Below are 19,913 nucleotides of genomic sequence, written 5' to 3'. Positions count from 1 at the left end.
ATCCATTACAAATTAAGAAAAGTAAATTGATATTAATCCAAAATTACTAAAATAATAATTAATTTGTGAGAAATTTTAATTCTTATATTAATTTGATTGGTAACAATATTGATGTTGATGGTTAACATACAAAAAATGAATACTTAATGTAAAGCATTATACATTTAAAAAGAAATATTCTTAAGGATTTTATCAATTTTTTCTTGACATTGTTTAAAGTTTTAATTCATTTACATTAAAAAAAAAATTCTGTCAAATGTTTATATTTTAATAATTGTTATTGAATCTTTCATTATAAATATTTATAATGATATTAATTATACATTTAGAGATTTAAATAATAATAAAAGAAGTTAACAGTTATTTAATGTCAGAATTAAAAAAAAAACAAAAAATACAAATTCTTACAAGTGTTTTAAATTGTAGTTGATGTTTATGTTGCTATAGCAACGGTATTAAATAGAACCTAACAAAAAAGCAATATGGCGCTTTCCAGTAAGAATTCTTTTTCTAATTACTTTTTCACATTTTAATTAACTTTGATATAAATAACGACATAATGAATCATTAGGAGGAGAAAAAATATATTAATTACTTTAAAATTTTAATATCTAAAGAGATTACCATTACATTTTGCATTAAGTTTGTCCTACCCCGCTTTACGACCGTCGTTAAACGAGTTTAGGAGGGTCATCAATAAGAATTATAACTTTGAACTGTATAACTTGACACAGACTTGTGAGTATAATATAACAGGCCCTTCCTCTCTACCAGATGATATATGTAAATATGCTAGGCCCTAAACTCAGGGTCGGATTTGCACATAAGTTGCAACTTGGGCCTCGCATTTTTACATCTATCATCAGAGAAAAAGGCTTGTTATATATTATAACTTAGGGTCACAAGTTTTAAGTCCAGCCCTGCAGATAGTCAACATACAAAAGGAGGCTTGCTTATTGTCAGAATGTTTAAATCCATCGTAAAAACGGGATTTGATTAATTTCGTATTAGTTTATTCGAATATGGGTGCAAAATTTGGTTATTTTAATTCATTGATTATGCAGATTTGTCTGTTTTCAGGATGGCTGGAAGAGGAGAACGAATACAAATGAATTAGTTCATTAAAAAATAAACAAACCTTTACAGATTTTAAGTACCTAAATTCTGAAATTTATACTTAATTAAATATCAAAGATGATACTGTGGTGTGCAGTAGAAAGAAGGGCAAAGTCTGAGTACAGTATTGTATGCTGTGTATCAAATTTCATAGCACGCAACAATTAATTGATCTATCGGATCTCTGAATAGATTATAGGCTACATGTTATTTGTGAACGACACAAAGGGCATTCAAATATAAAATATACGTTAATTTAACTCCACCCTTCCTATGTAAGTAATTGTAAGCATTGTGTTGATCCATCCTCCAAATATAACATTGTATTTATCCTTTCTTATAATAGGAATATCAATATTTATGATACACATTAGCATTTTAATTGACAGTTTTAAAGGTAAATGCCATCTGAATATTTACTACTGATATGCTGATTAAGTTCTAGTATTTGAATACTTTTTATAATTAGCTTAATAGATTAATAAACTTTGAGTATAAAGCCTTATACAGCATTTTAAATCGATTATTTCTAAGTTTTATAAAGTTAGTACAGAATGAAGGTATTGAACCTTTTATTGTGATTATTGTTACAACTGTAAGTTAATATGTTAAATTCTATGTATCAAAGATAGATAATAACAAGAATAAGTAACAGTTTTAAATGTGTTTTTAGTGTATAAAGTCGATTTTTCTCAATTTAGATTCATTCTGTATTCTAAACTTCCGGATAATAACAGTGATAAAAACTTCCCTCGGATAAAATAGCATTAAATTGTTTTCTTTATTAGTGAAGAAATACTGTATAATTTGCTATGAAAAAAATCCATATACTTTTAATCAAAAATCTTGATGATGGGTTTCGAATTTTAATCAAAAATTCGAAACCCACCATCAAGACAAGTGTTGAGAGCATAAAAGATGGAGATGGCTTGCTGTATTTATTCCTTGTAAATTGNTTTTATATATTACCTTTAATAATTTATCTTCTCCACCACTTACAAAATGTTTATCATCCGGTGTAACATCCAAACTATTAATTGATCCTAGATTGGAAGCATCCAAAGTTCTTATTTTGGAACCGTCATAAACTTCCCAGAATTCGATTTTCCGATTCGTACCACAAGTAACAATTTGACATTCTTTTGCACCATAACATACTTCATGAAATATACTATGAGATGATACAATTTGATTCCTTTTGTAGTCTTGTAAATCCCAGATAGCACAAGTTCCATCTGTGCTGGCAGTTACACATTCTTTCTCATTTTTATGCACTCGAATACATGAAACCGGACCTCTATGTTCTTTCATTGATGTTACGAGGGACTTAATAGGGATTGAATAAAAGTCAATATGGATTAAATAATTCCCATATAAAAATTTAAATTAACAATGAAATACAATAATTAATTTCTTTAAGATTTAATCACTAAGATGTAAAATATACCTGCTTATTGGACAATATTTTCCATAAGCGTACTTCTCCTTCACTACCACTGCTAATAATGAAATTTGAATCTAATGTCATCGCTACTGCAGTTATTGCTTTACTATGAGAATTATGAATTATGAATAATAATTTCCCAGTTTCTGGAGTATGAGCTCTTATATTACCATCATCCCATCCTGATATTTAAAAACAATCAATTTAAACCAAGACATAATGACTCTATAATCCAATGAAGACAAGAAACAAAGTCAAACATAGAATTCTGATTTGTGAATGTTGAGTTTTTGTTGTTCTAAAACCAGCTGAAGATGAAACAATGATTTGAAAATGTTTCTTATATTCAGAAAAAACTTTGAGACAAATAATTCTAAATAGTTTTAGATAAAAGCAAATAAATTCTGTTAAAGAACACACAAAATAACCTTGCAGTTTTTATAAATTTGTGTAAATACAGTATTTAATTGCAAAACAGAGCTCGTTTTTCAAAGACAATTATTATATCTCAGAATGTGGAGTTGGATATGTTTGAGTCTGTTTCTTGTTATCATTATGTAAAAAAATATAACTAGAAAAAAATCATACCACTAATAATACATTGTCCATTTGGAGAAAAGCACATAGCATTACAAACCATGTTCTTTACTGTTATTCGCAAGAGTTCTTGGCTAGTTTTTATATTCCATATTCGAATCGTTTCTTTAGAACAGGTACCAAATACATCAGATGAATTGCTGTATATTGAACAGATAAATTTTTATTAAAAATTAAATAAAGTTTATTTAAGATACATTAAACATAATTATTCAGTTAAAACAAAAATACAAATTCAAATTATTTAATTATCATATACATAAATAAAGTGAATCAGAATTTAAATGAATATTAAATTGTTACTTAACTATTCTATTACATTAAATAGCACCAAAACCTCTGAACAGCCACTGGATGGAAACATAAAAAATGGCTGCTATTTAGAGGTGACAGTTATTGAAGGTTCGACTGTAATATATAGTATGCGAATTAACAATGCTGTATTTAAAGTCTAATTCTGCATGTGTGAATTAGAAAAATTAGAAAAAATATTTAATTATGATGAGTATAAGATTATGATCATTAGATAGAGTCGAGTCACTCAGTAAATTTATCATTTCTTTAATTTCTGATATTAAAAGTTTTCAATGATATAAATTAATGCTGTTCATCTACAAAAGCAATAAAACAAAAAATGATAGATTGACTTTAACTCCTAGAGTTAAATAATGTTAATGTACAGGTTCTCTAATTTGCAATTCTTCATATAACAAACATTTTGACTAACAAAACATGACGTCAGTGAATATAGTATATGAATATATGAGGTTTATTATGCTACATATGAATGAATCTCTAAATTTGCCAATTAAAATTTCTCATATTTCAAACCTAAAGAATTCTGAATATGTACTGCACAGTGCATCTTACCAGGAAATATTCTCTAAGTTGGATATCCAACTCAGAGAATACTGCTTGGTGTGATTTACATACATTCTTTTCTATGGTATTGCATACTATAATAGACCATGTGCAATATTTATATATGCTTATCAAGTAATAACTGATTATTTTTATTATTAATCTCAATATAAAGAATTCTACTTACATCAAACTCAAAATTTTGTTCCTCTCAAATTCTTTAATTTGAGAATTTTCTGTGTATATAAGATCAAATTCTGTACTTTAATTAACTAAAATTAGCCGATTATAACCTGAAAAGAATTCAGCTTTTGGATACATATTTGGAAAACAGTATCGATCATTATGTGCAAAGTTCAATTATGTATTAATTCTATTTTTCAAATCAATTAAATCAAATCAAATGGATTTTCAAATCAAAACTTTAAATAAGGTAAACTTTAAGATTTTGGTTTGGAATTAATGCATTTTACATTCACAGAAAAAGAACCTTTGAATTAATAAATATTTATGTCCGATTGCAGGTGAATATGATTTAATCTGTACAACTAAATAGTATTTTATTCAGAACTGTTATTTGTTGATTAAATCATTAAGCAGTTACTAGATCTCATGTAAAGTTAGCTGAATAGCAATAGCATATTCAGGAAGGGCCTAGGAGACCTGTGCTTTCCTTGTCTTTATAAATAAATTAAGAAAAAATCAAATAAATGCAGGAAAAAGATTTGAATGTGATAAATACATATTAATATGTACAGTATGTGCAATATATAAAAGTTTACTCTCATCCACAGTATTACAGGGATGAATGTAGGTTTGTATGTTGTAATTCAGGCCCCCTCACACACAGTGCTCTCTATTTTCAGAGCTGTGTAGCACTTAGGGGGCCTGAATTACAACATAAAAACCTACATTCATCCCTGTAATACTGTGGATGAGAGTAAACTTTAAGATTTTGGTTTGGAATTAATGCATTTTACTTTTTTTTAAAATTTACTTTAAAATACAAGTATATATATATATATATACTTGTATTTTAAAGTAAATTTTAAAAAAAAGTAAAATGCATTAATTCCAAACCAAAATCTTAAAGTTTACTCTCATCCACAGTATTACAGGGATGAATGTAGGTTTTTATGTTGTAATTCAGGCCCCCTAAGTGCTACACAGCTCTGAAAATAGAGAGCACTGTGTGTGAGGGGGCCTGAATTACAACATACAAACCTACATTCATCCCTGTAATACTGTGGATGAGAGTAAACTTTTATATATTGCACATACTGTACATATTAATATGTATTTATCACATTCAAATCTTTTTCCTGCATTTATTTGATTTTTTCTTAATTTATTTATAAAGACAAGGAAAGCACAGGTCTCCTAGGCCCTTCCTGAATATGCTATTGCTATTCAGCTAACTTTACATGAGATCTAGTAACTGCTTAATGATTTAATCAACAAATAACAGTTCTGAATAAAATACTATTTAGTTGTACAGATTAAATCATATTCACCTGCAATCGGACATAAATATTTATTAATTCAAAGGTTCTTTTTCTGTGAATGTAAAATGCATTAATTCCAAACCAAAATCTTAAAGTTTACCTTATTTAAAGTTTTGATTTGAAAATCCATTTGATTTGATTTAATTGATTTGAAAAATAGAATTAATACATAATTGAACTTTGCACATAATGATCGATACTGTTTTCCAAATATGTATCCAAAAGCTGAATTCTTTTCAGGTTATAATCGGCTAATTTTAGTTAATTAAAGTACAGAATTTGATCTTATATACACAGAAAATTCTCAAATTAAAGAATTTGAGAGGAACAAAATTTTGAGTTTGATGTAAGTAGAATTCTTTATATTGAGATTAATAATAAAAATAATCAGTTATTACTTGATAAGCATATATAAATATTGCACATGGTCTATTATAGTATGCAATACCATAGAAAAGAATGTATGTAAATCACACCAAGCAGTATTCTCTGAGTTGGATATCCAACTTAGAGAATATTTCCTGGTAAGATGCACTGTGCAGTACATATTCAGAATTCTTTAGGTTTGAAATATGAGAAATTTTAATTGGCAAATTTAGAGATTCATTCATATGTAGCATAATAAACCTCATATATTCATATACTATATTCACTGACGTCATGTTTTGTTAGTCAAAATGTTTGTTATATGAAGAATTGCAAATTAGAGAACCTGTACATTAACATTATTTAACTCTAGGAGTTAAAGTCAATCTATCATTTTTTGTTTTATTGCTTTTGTAGATGAACAGCATTAATTTATATCATTGAAAACTTTTAATATCAGAAATTAAAGAAATGATAAATTTACTGAGTGACTCGACTCTATCTAATGATCATAATCTTATACTCATCATAATTAAATATTTTTTCTAATTTTTCTAATTCACACATGCAGAATTAGACTTTAAATACAGCATTGTTAATTCGCATACTATATATTACAGTCGAACCTTCAATAACTGTCACCTCTAAATAGCAGCCATTTTTTATGTTTCCATCCAGTGGCTGTTCAGAGGTTTTGGTGCTATTTAATGTAATAGAATAGTTAAGTAACAATTTAATATTCATTTAAATTCTGATTCACTTTATTTATGTATATGATAATTAAATAATTTGAATTTGTATTTTTGTTTTAACTGAATAATTATGTTTAATGTATCTTAAATAAACTTTATTTAATTTTTAATAAAAATTTATCTGTTCAATATACAGCAATTCATCTGATGTATTTGGTACCTGTTCTAAAGAAACGATTCGAATATGGAATATAAAAACTAGCCAAGAACTCTTGCGAATAACAGTAAAGAACATGGTTTGTAATGCTATGTGCTTTTCTCCAAATGGACAATGTATTATTAGTGGTATGATTTTTTTCTAGTTATATTTTTTTACATAATGATAACAAGAAACAGACTCAAACATATCCAACTCCACATTCTGAGATATAATAATTGTCTTTGAAAAACGAGCTCTGTTTTGCAATTAAATACTGTATTTACACAAATTTATAAAAACTGCAAGGTTATTTTGTGTGTTCTTTAACAGAATTTATTTGCTTTTATCTAAAACTATTTAGAATTATTTGTCTCAAAGTTTTTTCTGAATATAAGAAACATTTTCAAATCATTGTTTCATCTTCAGCTGGTTTTAGAACAACAAAAACTCAACATTCACAAATCAGAATTCTATGTTTGACTTTGTTTCTTGTCTTCATTGGATTATAGAGTCATTATGTCTTGGTTTAAATTGATTGTTTTTAAATATCAGGATGGGATGATGGTAATATAAGAGCTCATACTCCAGAAACTGGGAAATTATTATTCATAATTCATAATTCTCATAGTAAAGCAATAACTGCAGTAGCGATGACATTAGATTCAAATTTCATTATTAGCAGTGGTAGTGAAGGAGAAGTACGCTTATGGAAAATATTGTCCAATAAGCAGGTATATTTTACATCTTAGTGATTAAATCTTAAAGAAATTAATTATTGTATTTCATTGTTAATTTAAATTTTTATATGGGAATTATTTAATCCATATTGACTTTTATTCAATCCCTATTAAGTCCCTCGTAACATCAATGAAAGAACATAGAGGTCCGGTTTCATGTATTCGAGTGCATAAAAATGAGAAAGAATGTGTAACTGCCAGCACAGATGGAACTTGTGCTATCTGGGATTTACAAGACTACAAAAGGAATCAAATTGTATCATCTCATAGTATATTTCATGAAGTATGTTATGGTGCAAAAGAATGTCAAATTGTTACTTGTGGTACGAATCGGAAAATCGAATTCTGGGAAGTTTATGACGGTTCCAAAATAAGAACTTTGGATGCTTCCAATCTAGGATCAATTAATAGTTTGGATGTTACACCGGATGATAAACATTTTGTAAGTGGTGGAGAAGATAAATTATTAAAGGTAATATATAAAATAAGAACTAAGATTTATATAAAAATTAGTAACAAACATTATATAAATNCGTTCCCGATTATACGTCGTTTGTCAAAAAAGTATATGGAAAAATAAAAATCAAGTTTAAGTCATTTTATTCGACTTTACGTCTGTCCGCCACAAATATTGAAGTCGTAATATCACTAGAAAAGCGTTTAAAGCACATAAAATCATATTAAAATATATTTATTTACATGTTAGTTCTATACAAAACAATAATACTGAAATTTCAATGGACATTCAAAATATTAAAGTATCAGTTGCATTCAATGAATCATATTAAAATATATTTTTTTGCATGTTAGTTCTATACAAAACAATAATACTGAAATTTCAATGGACATTCAAAATATTAAAGTATCAGTTGCATTCACTGTAAGAAAATGAAAGCAAAAACTTAAATAAAAGACAAAGTTACATTTCTAAATTTACACAAATAACTATATGAAATATATCATTATCATTTCATCTTATTTCTTTGCTTTTAAATATGGAAGGTATTATTTTGTTCTGCAAGAAAATTCTCTTTTATGATAATATAGACTAACGAACTTTTGCTGCACACTTTGTTTACCTGCAGGAAACCAGAGTGTTGGTTATTTCATTTAATTTATATTACTAAACAAAGATTTGTTTCAAATTTTATCTAACACTCTTTGGAGAAATACTAAATACAAATTAAAATGCAACGTTCGCCGATTAAAAGAGAAAGACCACCACTAAATCATACTAAACTGGGTAACAAACAAGATTTACCATTTTCAACCAATTCCAAATTTATAACAGACTTCAACTTACTCGGTGATAAAGACTCTCAGGAATCATCTTCAGCTGCCATTGGCCTGTTTCTGGATATAACTCCCCAAAGTCCTCAAAAACATCCAAGTGAGCTAAATAATCCTTATTCTACTTCTTTAACTAATTTGAATGATTCGCCAGACATCCCAATGGCAGTTCTATAGAACAAAATCTCTGATCTAATAAACTCCTCCAATGGTAAACTTTCAAGCCAAATGATTTCTATTAAAGAAGATCTGGACCTTATTCATGAAAGTATTCAAGAAGCCAAAAAACAATATAGAAATATGGAAGGACAAATTAACAATTTAAAACAACAAATTGATAATGTAAAAATAGAAAAAGAAATTACACAATACAAAATGGATGTTCTAGTTAATGAATTTCACTGCAACAATATTATACTTTATAATTACCCTACCTCAAGAAATATCTCTAAACTAGAAATTTATAACTTTATTACTTCATTATTAAATTTACAAAATGCATCACAGGAGGATGTTCTGGAGGTCACTCAACTAACTAAATCAATGAATTCAGTGATAAGATTAACTCTAAAAAACAATCAGATCCGAGATCATATTTTCATGAATTTTATAAAAATGAAACGACAAAATTTACTGGATGATTGGAAAGATACGCAAATCTCTCCAGATTTAACAAGGGGATCAAGACCAACATAAACTATTACTTCCAATTTTTTACGAAATTAGAAAACAAAATCATCAAACAAAATTATGCAATGATACTTTAAGAATAGGTAGAGACAGACTGACATATAGTGTTGATTTGGAGAAGCTGGTTCATGTCGAGACTTTTCTCCCTTTTTCCTTGTCAAGGATGGCTGCAAGTTGATGTCCAACGAAACAAAGCAAACTCCATCACGGAAAATCTAGCTTAAATAATCAGCCACTTGTGGTTATGAACTGGAACTGTCAGGGTCTTAAACCTAAAATACCATTACTTAATATTCTACAATCAAAATTTAATTCAGACATAATTGGAATAACTGAGACATGGATAACATCTGATCTGGTTTATAAATCAAATTTTTTCAATAAATTCATAATAGAAATAGCATTGGCATGTAAACCATCAGGTCCTGGCCACCCAAGTGGTGGATTATGTATTTTAATAAAAAGAACCTTTGCACAATACTTCATATGGAAAAATCCAATAACTATATACTATTACTAATTTCAATGAACAAGCCTATGCTTGGTAGTGTAAATAACAAGTTAATAATAGTAATGATAACCTATATTCCACCCAATTCCTTAAGTAAATTAAATGAAACTTTTAATATAATAAATTTATGGCAACATATTACTCCATTCATTTTATTACTCAGGGACTTTAACTCATGTATTTCTGATTTGATGGACTCATGGTATGGTGGTCCCAACTCCATAATTCAAAATATTCATCTTTCTAAAGATAAGCATATCAACAGACTGGGAATGAATTCAATTGAAATATTCAAACTGAAAATAAATTGTTTATTCTTAATGGATTTCGTGGGAAATCCACCATAAACCTAACAATTTGTTCAGAATTTCTATTAGACTGCTGCTTGGAACTCATCACAACAACATTTGATGCATGTGACTATTTCCCTACTTAACAAAATTCATATTGTTTTTGCAAAAGAAATCTATTAATTTACCTAAAAAGTGTCAAAGGATTAATTATAATACCTCAAGATATTTGGCCAAAATTGAGAATCTTTTTTTTTCTTTTTTAATATCCCAGAACCAACCAATTCTAATAGTGATGAAAGCTATAATCTTATGATTCAAATAATGAATGAATACATCCAAATTAAAAAGGATAAAGGCAATATTTATAACAAGTACAAAAACCCCTGGTATGATTTTCACTGTCACAAAATGAAAAAAAATAAAACAAATCAACTTAAATTTATTCAGAAAAGACACGAATGATGTAAATTTTATCAATTACAGGAAAGCTAAACAGACTTATAACAACCTCAAGGTCAAAAAGAAAAATTACTTTAGGAACATTGAATCAATTCTAATCTACAATAGTAAGGTGTTGGGTTGTTCCCAACTGGCCAGTATAATAATTAATTGATTGACACGATGTATCAATATTAAAAAAACAAAACATTTATTCAGAGATAAAAATGATTAACTCCAATTTAAATTTTACTTGGGTCATAAGCAGTCGTACAAAACGTGGAGCATAGCTACATGCAGCCGGGTGCTAAGACAGCTAGTCCGGAAGTGTGTTAGGTCTTCCAATCTTCCTATGCTACTACTCCGGCCCTTTTACCACTTTATAGTAAGTGGTCCGCGACTAATATATATACACGAAATAGCTCGTAACTGTTACGGCTTAACAAGAAGTAGATCGCGACCACAACAAAGGATAGTAATTTATTTTGGACCACAATACGAAAATTTTACTTCAATATAAATCTAAGCGAAAACTCATCAGTAATAGATTATAATGTATGGAAAAGTTTTTATCAGTGGTTCCCAAATATTCAACTTATTTCACCAATAAGATTTAATACTGATTCTTACAATGAACATTTAGACTCCTACTTTACAATTAGGGATTTAGAAGACGCTATTAACAAAACCAGAATTAAATCAACCCAGGGTAGTGACAATATTCCGGCCGGGTTTCTGAAGATGCTTCCTCATCAGGCAAGATTAAAACTATTAAAATTATTTAATTCAATGTACAAAGTAGCTTTATATCCTGACTCCTGTAATTCTGCTATAATTACAATGATATACAAAAAAGGTGATCGCCTTTCTCCAAATAACTATAGACCCATTGCTTTGCTTTCAATACCGAGAAAATACTTCATGACAGTGTTAGCCACTAATTTTCGACAATGGACAAAAGAAATGGACCTAAATGCTAAATTTCAATATGCCTACATCAAGAATAAGGGACATCAAGAATATGCCTACATCAAGAAAATGTAGTTGTATTACAGACGGTAATATAGAAAGATTTGCAATCTTTCTATATTACCGTCTATAATACAACTACACCTAACAATAAAACATAGGAAAGTATCAGGTCAGTCCATAAGTTCATGCACATTTTTATCTAAAAAAAGCAACAAAAAATTTTAATTAAATCTTATTTCAATCTATAATGTATTCACTATTATTTTGTACAATTTCTTGCCATCTTGATGGTAGCTTTTTAATCCCGTCTTTGTAAAATGATTTCGGTTTTGAATCAAAATATTCAGAAATAGCCTTTTTTACATTGTTCTCATCCTCAAAAGTTTTTCCTTTTAAAAAATTCTGCAAACTCCGAAAAAGATGATAATCACTGGGAGCAATATCTGGCAAATATGGTGGATGAGGTAAAATTTCCCAGTTGAAGCTTTTGAGTTGAGCAGTTGACGTTGTTGTCAGTTAGCTATTGACAGTTCATGTGGTATCCATTTTCCTAGCTTTGAAACTTTTCCGACTTGTGGTAGATGTCTATGAACAGTTCCATGGGATGAATTTAAACGTTTTGCAATTTCCTCAACTGTTAAAGATGGTTCTGCTTCAACTAGTGCAGAGAGAGCATCATCATCAAAGTCAACAGGTCTTCCAGTACGAGCCTTATCCTCCACACTAAAATCATTATTTCTAAATCTTTCAAACCACTTCTGCGCAGTCCTTACACTAATTACAGTTTGATTATGAACAGTATTTAATTTTTGGCTGCATTTGTAGCATTCTCATCACTTAAAAATAAAAAGTATAAAACATGTCTCTTATATTCATCTGTTACTTCCATTTTAACGAAAATAAACAACTGAAATGTTCCCAATTCTGAACAGTATTATATGAATGAGATCCAATTTAACACTTCAGTGTAAAAAGTATCACATTAGACTGGCATTTTTAACAGCAAAACAAGATTTTTCTCAATGTCATAAAATACGCAGGAACTTATGGACTGACCTGATATATGCATCATTTATAAACATTAAGAAAGCCTTTGACTCGGTCTACGTTCCCCTACTGGTATATAATTTGAGGACAAAAGGTGTAGGCAAACAATACTAAAACTGTTTTCAAAATATATAAAAATTAAACAGGGAAACACCATTTCTCCATCATAAGTCCTGTCACGAGGTATACTTCAGGATGATTCCCTTTTGCCTTATTTATTTAATCTTTATTTGATATAGACCACCTTTTCCTCCAATCCAGTGATGGGATTGAGGTTGCTGATGGAGTTTTTCATTATGTTCAATTTGCTAATGACTTGGTTATTCTTGCACCTTCTAAAATCTCTCTACAAAGGAAAATAAATCAATTAAATTTATATCTAAAATCGATCCATTTAACAATAAATCCTGCTAAAACAAAGATTATTATATTTTGTAACAACAGTAAAATTTCACAAAAAGAATCAAAGTTGTATGTAAATAATATTCTACAAACAGTTAAAGAAGTCAATTTTTTAGGAGTCACATTTGATTGGAACATCACCTTCAAAGCACATATCACTACTATTAATAACAAAGAGAAACAGGCAATTGACAATTTGTTGTTTTTATGTTCAATTTTGAAAAATATCAAATCTGAACATTCATATGAAGCTCTATAACTCAATAATTAACCCAATCATATATTATGCAAGTCCAATTTGGGGCCTTGATTATCTGTATAAACTGGAATATTTTCATATTTATTTTCTTTGCAAACTGCTCCATTTAGAAAGGTCTATTCTCAGCTAAGCCATATGTCATGAAACCAACCACATATTGTCTTTTCCTTTTTTCCTTAAATGAATAATAAAATTCTACTACCGTCTGAAATTCAAAAGCAACAATAACAACTTTTTTACATCAGGAAATAATCAAAAAAAGTAAATATTCAAGATTAGACCAGCTCTGGCAAACTAAGTTCCAAAAAGAAAATATATTTTTTTTGTATAAATGTCATACATGTCCTGGCAATTTTATTTAATGTAATTATTATTTTTAATTTTGCTGTGCTACCTCTAGAGGACTTTTGTAACTATTTTACATTTTTTGGCGAATGGTAGCCTACAAAGAAAGGTCGACTTCGCCAATGGAATCGTTATTGCTTTGTACAGCATGTGAAAGGACAAAAAATGAATTAAGACTCATCTCTGTATGTATAGTCAAAGGAAAATATATATTTTTTTCTATAAATGTCATATATGTCCTGGCAATTTTATTTAAGAATCAAACAAGTTTAAATCATAGTAAATATCAGCCCTGGTATATAAATTTACTACATATTCCATCTTCACAACAGTATATGACTAAATCAATTAATTTCAACATGAAAAGATTAATAGCTCAATTACGTCTTAATAAATATTCTATTTTCATCAATAACAGTTATATTAAATTTTCAAATACTCAATGCATTTGGTGTGATTCTGAGAGAGTCTCGATTTATCATCTATTACAGAACTGTCAAGGTTTAGCAAGTTTGCATGATTCACTTGATGTTAAACAGACATTCCATTGCGGTTCACTCCTTGAATTTAGAACGATCAGAAATAATGTCAATAAAGAAGTCTTATATAAACTATATAACTATTTCATCAAGATTACAGAAATATTAATAAACTAAGTCAACAGTTTCATTGTTTATCATCATTTCATAAATGTTAACTATTTCTGTATTGTCATCTTTGACATTACTGATTGTGTTTATTTGGAATATGTTTATTTGAAATCAATTGTCAAATAAGTTTCACAAAACCTTTTTACACATTTTCTAGCAGTTTCTTGAGAACAATGACATAATAAGAAATAGGAAACTTTCTATAAACAATAACACCTTTCGAATTTTTGTTAACTGACAATGCTATAGAACCTGAAGAAAGCCATTAAACATGGCCAAAAACGTTTGTTCTCTCAAGAAACTGCTAGAAAATGTGTAAAAAGGTTTTGTGAAAATTATTTAAAGAAGTTCTAGCTTTCCGTGCATGGAATCACTTGTTAAATAAGTGTGTAAGTTTAATAATTTGGAAACTGTTCCAACTTATATATTATAAAAATTAATAAACTACATTACAAAGAGAACTTTTTTAACACCTCATTCTTTTAAAAAGCCTGTCTAATACATTTGTAGTTCATTCATAGTACAAATAACAAATTTACTTTTATATTTATGCAAAATTCTGTTTTTTCATTAGAATCATTTCTATTAATTGTAAACAAATAATAACTGTCATGTAAGTTATATTCATTTAGGAATCAGAAGAATTTTTATTTAAAGATCCATACTAACATCTAGATTATTTGTATATTAGTGTATCTTTGCACAACTTATTTCTACATAATTTACTTTTATTATATATTAATTTCTTGGAAGAGATTTCCTAATGCAAAAGTGTGCCAACTTTTTTAGTTACATCTCCTTTAGAGCTACTTCAATATTATTGTTTCCTCCCAATTCTTACAAACAAAAAATGTTTCAATGTTGGTATGAATATAATAGGAATATTAAATTTTTCTGAAAATAAATGATAAGCTGCTAATTAGTAAGTTTTGGTCCACACATTAGGGCTTTAGGTAGACCAAGTGTCAACTCATTGCACAATCAGACTATTCTAAAGACAGAAAGGCATCTCTGCTCATTGATGGCATTCTGTTTATCTTTACTGGTTGTATTCCCAGCAGTACTTAGAAACTTCCTGACAGTACATGTTGGTAATTGCCAACTTCACCCGTGTCTTAAACTAGCACCAATTTTAATTCAAAGAGGGGAAAATTCTCCACCTCTATAAGAGTTTCATGCCCTCTCTTTGGAGCATTTGCATACCATTACCTTACAGTACTGCAGATATCTGTTCCAATATCTAAGATTTTGGAATATTTGTGATCATACAGGGTGTCTGAAAAGTTAATGCACAGTGGAAAAAGTTTAAGTAAAGTTTTAGGTACGATATTGTAGTTTCTCCTACAGCAGCTAATGCCAGAAATGTCCTCCCAGAGACTCCAAAATTCAGGAAGTGGGAGTATGGAGACCTTGCAGGTCAGATTCCATGGGAGATTATGCAATTGGAAAAGAAGTCTTCCAAAAACTAGAACATCTGTGAGTAAGTAGTAATGCTATCTAAGTGAAAATGTGGGATATACAACTTACAGGTCTCTTATGCAATGTCATATGTATAACTTTAATATGTCATTACAAATCTGTCACTGCACAGTAACTTTTTGGATACCCTATATAAAATTTATTATAAAAATAATTTATTTTTATTCACACATTCATCCTAGAATAGTGATTTTATTTAAAAAATATATTTTATTTAGCCAATGTCAAATTGGATATCTCTAATGCTACATTTTTATTCAATAAAAAATAGGTGTGGAAATACCAAGAAGGTACGATTTCTCACGTTGGATGTGGACATTGCTCGACAATTACAAAGGTTAGAGTTTCGCCAGATGGAAAATATATTGTGAGTACGAGTGTAGATGGAGCAATATTAATATGGAAGTTCCCAGAAAGTTAAATATGACACTATTCTAAATAAATTATATCCAAAAAATTATACTAAGAATGAAGAAATTGTTTTATATAACAGAATTTTAAACATTTTATAAAAAAAAATAATATTCATTAACTTCCTACAAAATTCATTTTTGTTATTAATGTAATTATTTTACTCATTTTTAAAATTTTAAATAAAATATAACTACTAATTGAATTTATAAAAAAAAAAGCCAAATTTATTAACAAATTTTATAAGTTATTTATTATAAATTATTACTTTTTTATTTAAAAAAGTCTCTTAGTGCTAAAAATATATTAAGCATATGTAACTAGGACCTCAATAACTAAATTGACATATTCAATAAACATATAAGAAGGACCATGGCCAAATATGCTCCCTTGCAGGGCCTCATCTCTCACCTCAAAAATAACTGACTGACTTGAACAAAAACGTTATTGAGAGAAGCATGATGTGAGTTCCTGTTTCCTTATTCTGACAGCTGGATAAACATTAAGACATTAACTTACCACTCTGAGGATCCAGGATCAAATCCAGGTAAACAATCCCCAGGAATTTTTGTTGGGCAGCCTGACCCAGATTTGTCAGGCTCCTCCCTTGCGAGACAGTCACTGTGTTGTGAACCTAGCCAAAATCTGCAATGGTATCACTAAATGATGGAGAACCAAATATATATCTATATTATATATATATATATATATATATATGCTATGTACTACTACTGTATTTCTAAAAGTTAAACTCTAGTGTCTTTTACTGTGATGTATTTCTAAACTTTAAGCAATAATTTGAAAAGCAATGCAATTTAAAATGCATATGTAATGTACGTAAAAGCAACTGTAATTCTTTCTTGATTTGTGTATTTTGAAGTTTACTCTAATAACTCAACTTCTAATTGTTCAACAATGAATTGAAAATCTGCAAAATTTCTATTTTAATTTAATTACAGTATTTTAAATGAATGTGATATAAAAATTAATAAAAATAAAACATTTATTTATTTACTTTTTCATAAGCACAACAAATAAAAACAATTCATACAATAATATAACTCTTTAAATAATTCTTTTTCAGTGTATAGTGCAGAAATAGATGTATAAATTAAAAAATTATAAATACATTCTTTACCAATTTTGTAAATTTTAAACTAATAACTTTCGAGTTATACTCTAATTAATGGAGTACTGTTATTGAATTTCTGAAATTAAGGGACAACAAATCTATCAAAACTTGTCCAAAATTGTCAATGTTGCTCTTAATCTTATTCTTAAAAATCAAAAAAATTTTAAGAATAGCCCACATAGGTAATAAACAACAATCTGCCAAATTATGTATCAGGTCATCAAGAATGAAATTCGCAGAAAAAAAGGCAAGTTGGTTAATAACTTACAAATATAAGGAATTATTTTATTCATCAAAGTATGCACTCATATTGTCTATACACTTTTGCCATTTAAGCGGCAGACCGGTGGTATAAAACCCTGGCGGACAAGAGTCAATGAATTCCTGGAAGGCCAATTTTACAGCATTGTCAGAATTAAATTGTTTTCCTATTAAAAAGTTGTCCAAATTGCAGAAGAAGTGGTAGTCAGTAGGGCTAGGTCTGGTGAGTATGGAGGATGATGAAGTTCCGACTCCAATTCCTGTAGTGTATAGTGCAGTATATATATTGTATCCTGTAGTATATATTGCCACAGTCATTTGTGCAATGTGCAGTCTAGCGTTATCATGCAATAAGATAGGAGTTGATCTATTGACCAATTTAGGCTGTTTTTCTTTAAGTTTTTGCATCATTTTACTGTACTATTATAAAATGGCAAAAAAGCTTACTTTGAGGGTAAAGGCGAGTTTTATTTTATTTTTTAAAATTTTGAACGCTAATAGAGAGGTTGAGGCGCACGTTTTAAACGTGTAAACGTGTACGTGTGACGTTCGCCGCTGCTTTCCCATAAGCCTAAAAGTTTGACAATGGAGTTTGGATAGTCGGTGGAATCACGCTCGACATTCCAAACACCATCGTCAAACTTTTAGGCTTACAGGAAAGCGGCGCCAGACATCACACGTACACGTTTACACATTTAAAACGTGCGCCTCAACCTCTCTAATAACGAGTAAAATATTCATTAAGAGATATGACACATGACCCCTTTTATGCCTTCACCCTGTTGACCTTTAATTAAGAACCAAAATTTAATAGTATTAATGCCCCTTTATACGCGAGCTACAGTGCCACATTTCATTTCTTAAACTTTACCTATTCTGAGATATTGTTTAATATCTCAGAACAGAAAATAAAAAAATTAAACAAATTAAATGCCAACACACACACACGCACAAATTTTTCCCCTTTATTGACTTTTTTGAGGGGTTTGGGAGGTCTCCAAACATGTAGATTTGCAAAAAAAATCTTGGAGGGTCAAATTTGACATGATTCCAATATTTTTCCGTTTTATATACATAACAAGTTGGTAAGTAAAAAGGAGTCAGAGTCAGCAGATTTTTTAACGACTTCGACTCTGGCTAAAACACCTAAACTCCACGACTCTGACTCCGACTCCACAGCCCTGGTTATATCAAACGTGACAGTAATTGAGAAGGAAGTTACACATTAAATAATCATATTATTTATTATTTTTATTAGTAATAGTAAAAAATATGTATCAGTTAATAAGTTTGCTAAATTAGAAGTTTTACCGAAAATATAACAGAAATTTAATTTTTGGCACTTTCTTGATTACCACAATTTATATATATATTAATATTTACATATTCTTCAGTTTCTCTATATTATATTTAATTAATTAATTGTATAATTCTCTTTATTTTACCAAAAAATATCAATTATCAAATAAAAAATAGTATACAGGTATACATTGCTTAACAATGGGGATACATTTCAAGAAATAGGTTGCTAAACAAATATCATAATGTACAGTACTTAGACAAACCTTATGGCCAAGCATTTAGGGTGGCAACCTACTGCTCTGAGGACCTGGGATCGAATCTGGACGAGTTGATTAAACTCCAGGAATTTTCCAAGAAGTGGCCCGTCCCTCACCACCCAGCCATTCACTGTGGACCTGACCAAACCCATAATGGGCTTGCCAAAAAAGGCCCTCTTAGTGCCCACAGGATGGAAAGAAAAAAAAAAAAAAAAAAAAAACCTTATTATGGCATATTCAACTACTCATATAGACTACAGTTTCTCAAATGTAATCATCATTAACCCAATTGATTAAACTCCAGGAATTTTCCAAGAAGTGGCCCGTCCCTCACCACCCAGCCATTCACTGTGGACCTGACCAAACCCATAATGGGCTTGCCAAAAAAGGCCCTCTTAGTGCCCACAGGATGGAAAGAAAAAAAAAAAAAAAAAAGCAAACCTTATATGGCATAGTCTACTACTCATATAGACTACAGTAGAGCGTCGATTATCCGAATCAATTGGGAACTGGAGTTGTTCGGATAACTGATATTTCGGATAACCGATTATTTTAACCTATCCGATGTTAAAATTTTTCATTGTTGCGTGTCGCTTCGCGTTGAATTTTCGTCGACGTTAAGCCTAACAAAGACTATTGTATCGTTAAAAATAATTT

The 19,913-nt window shown here is 29.2% G+C and overlaps 2 protein-coding genes across 2 annotated transcripts; one reads left to right on the top strand and one right to left on the bottom strand.

The window, feature by feature from the left end:
* Positions 1-2,085: 2,085 nt before the first annotated feature.
* On the bottom strand, positions 2,086-3,297 carry LOC111613393 (cilia- and flagella-associated protein 52-like; the record flags this gene model as incomplete). Its single annotated transcript, XM_023354743.1, has 3 exons — positions 3,149-3,297; positions 2,564-2,742; positions 2,086-2,442 (listed from the first exon to the last, which is right to left on the bottom strand). Coding segments are annotated over exons 1-3 (588 nt in total), but the record flags the coding sequence as incomplete, so codon positions are not given.
* A 3,486-nt stretch (positions 3,298-6,783) lies between these two features.
* Positions 6,784-16,433, top strand: LOC111613314 (cilia- and flagella-associated protein 52-like). Its single transcript, XM_023354669.1, has 4 exons — positions 6,784-6,926; positions 7,333-7,511; positions 7,633-7,989; positions 16,165-16,433. The coding sequence occupies exons 1-4, from the start codon at positions 6,875-6,877 to the stop codon at positions 16,312-16,314; spliced, it is 738 nt and encodes a 245-aa protein (XP_023210437.1). The 5' UTR covers positions 6,784-6,874; the 3' UTR covers positions 16,315-16,433.
* Positions 16,434-19,913: the final 3,480 nt, after the last annotated feature.

The sequence above is a fragment of the Centruroides sculpturatus genome, unplaced genomic scaffold, assembly GCF_000671375.1.
Source record: "Centruroides sculpturatus isolate CEXI.00-Female unplaced genomic scaffold, Cexi_2.0 scaffold134, whole genome shotgun sequence".
Taxonomy (NCBI): Eukaryota; Metazoa; Arthropoda; class Arachnida; order Scorpiones; family Buthidae; genus Centruroides; species Centruroides sculpturatus.
Note: the sequence above shows the minus strand (reverse complement) of the source record. Positions and strands in the feature narration are given on the sequence as shown.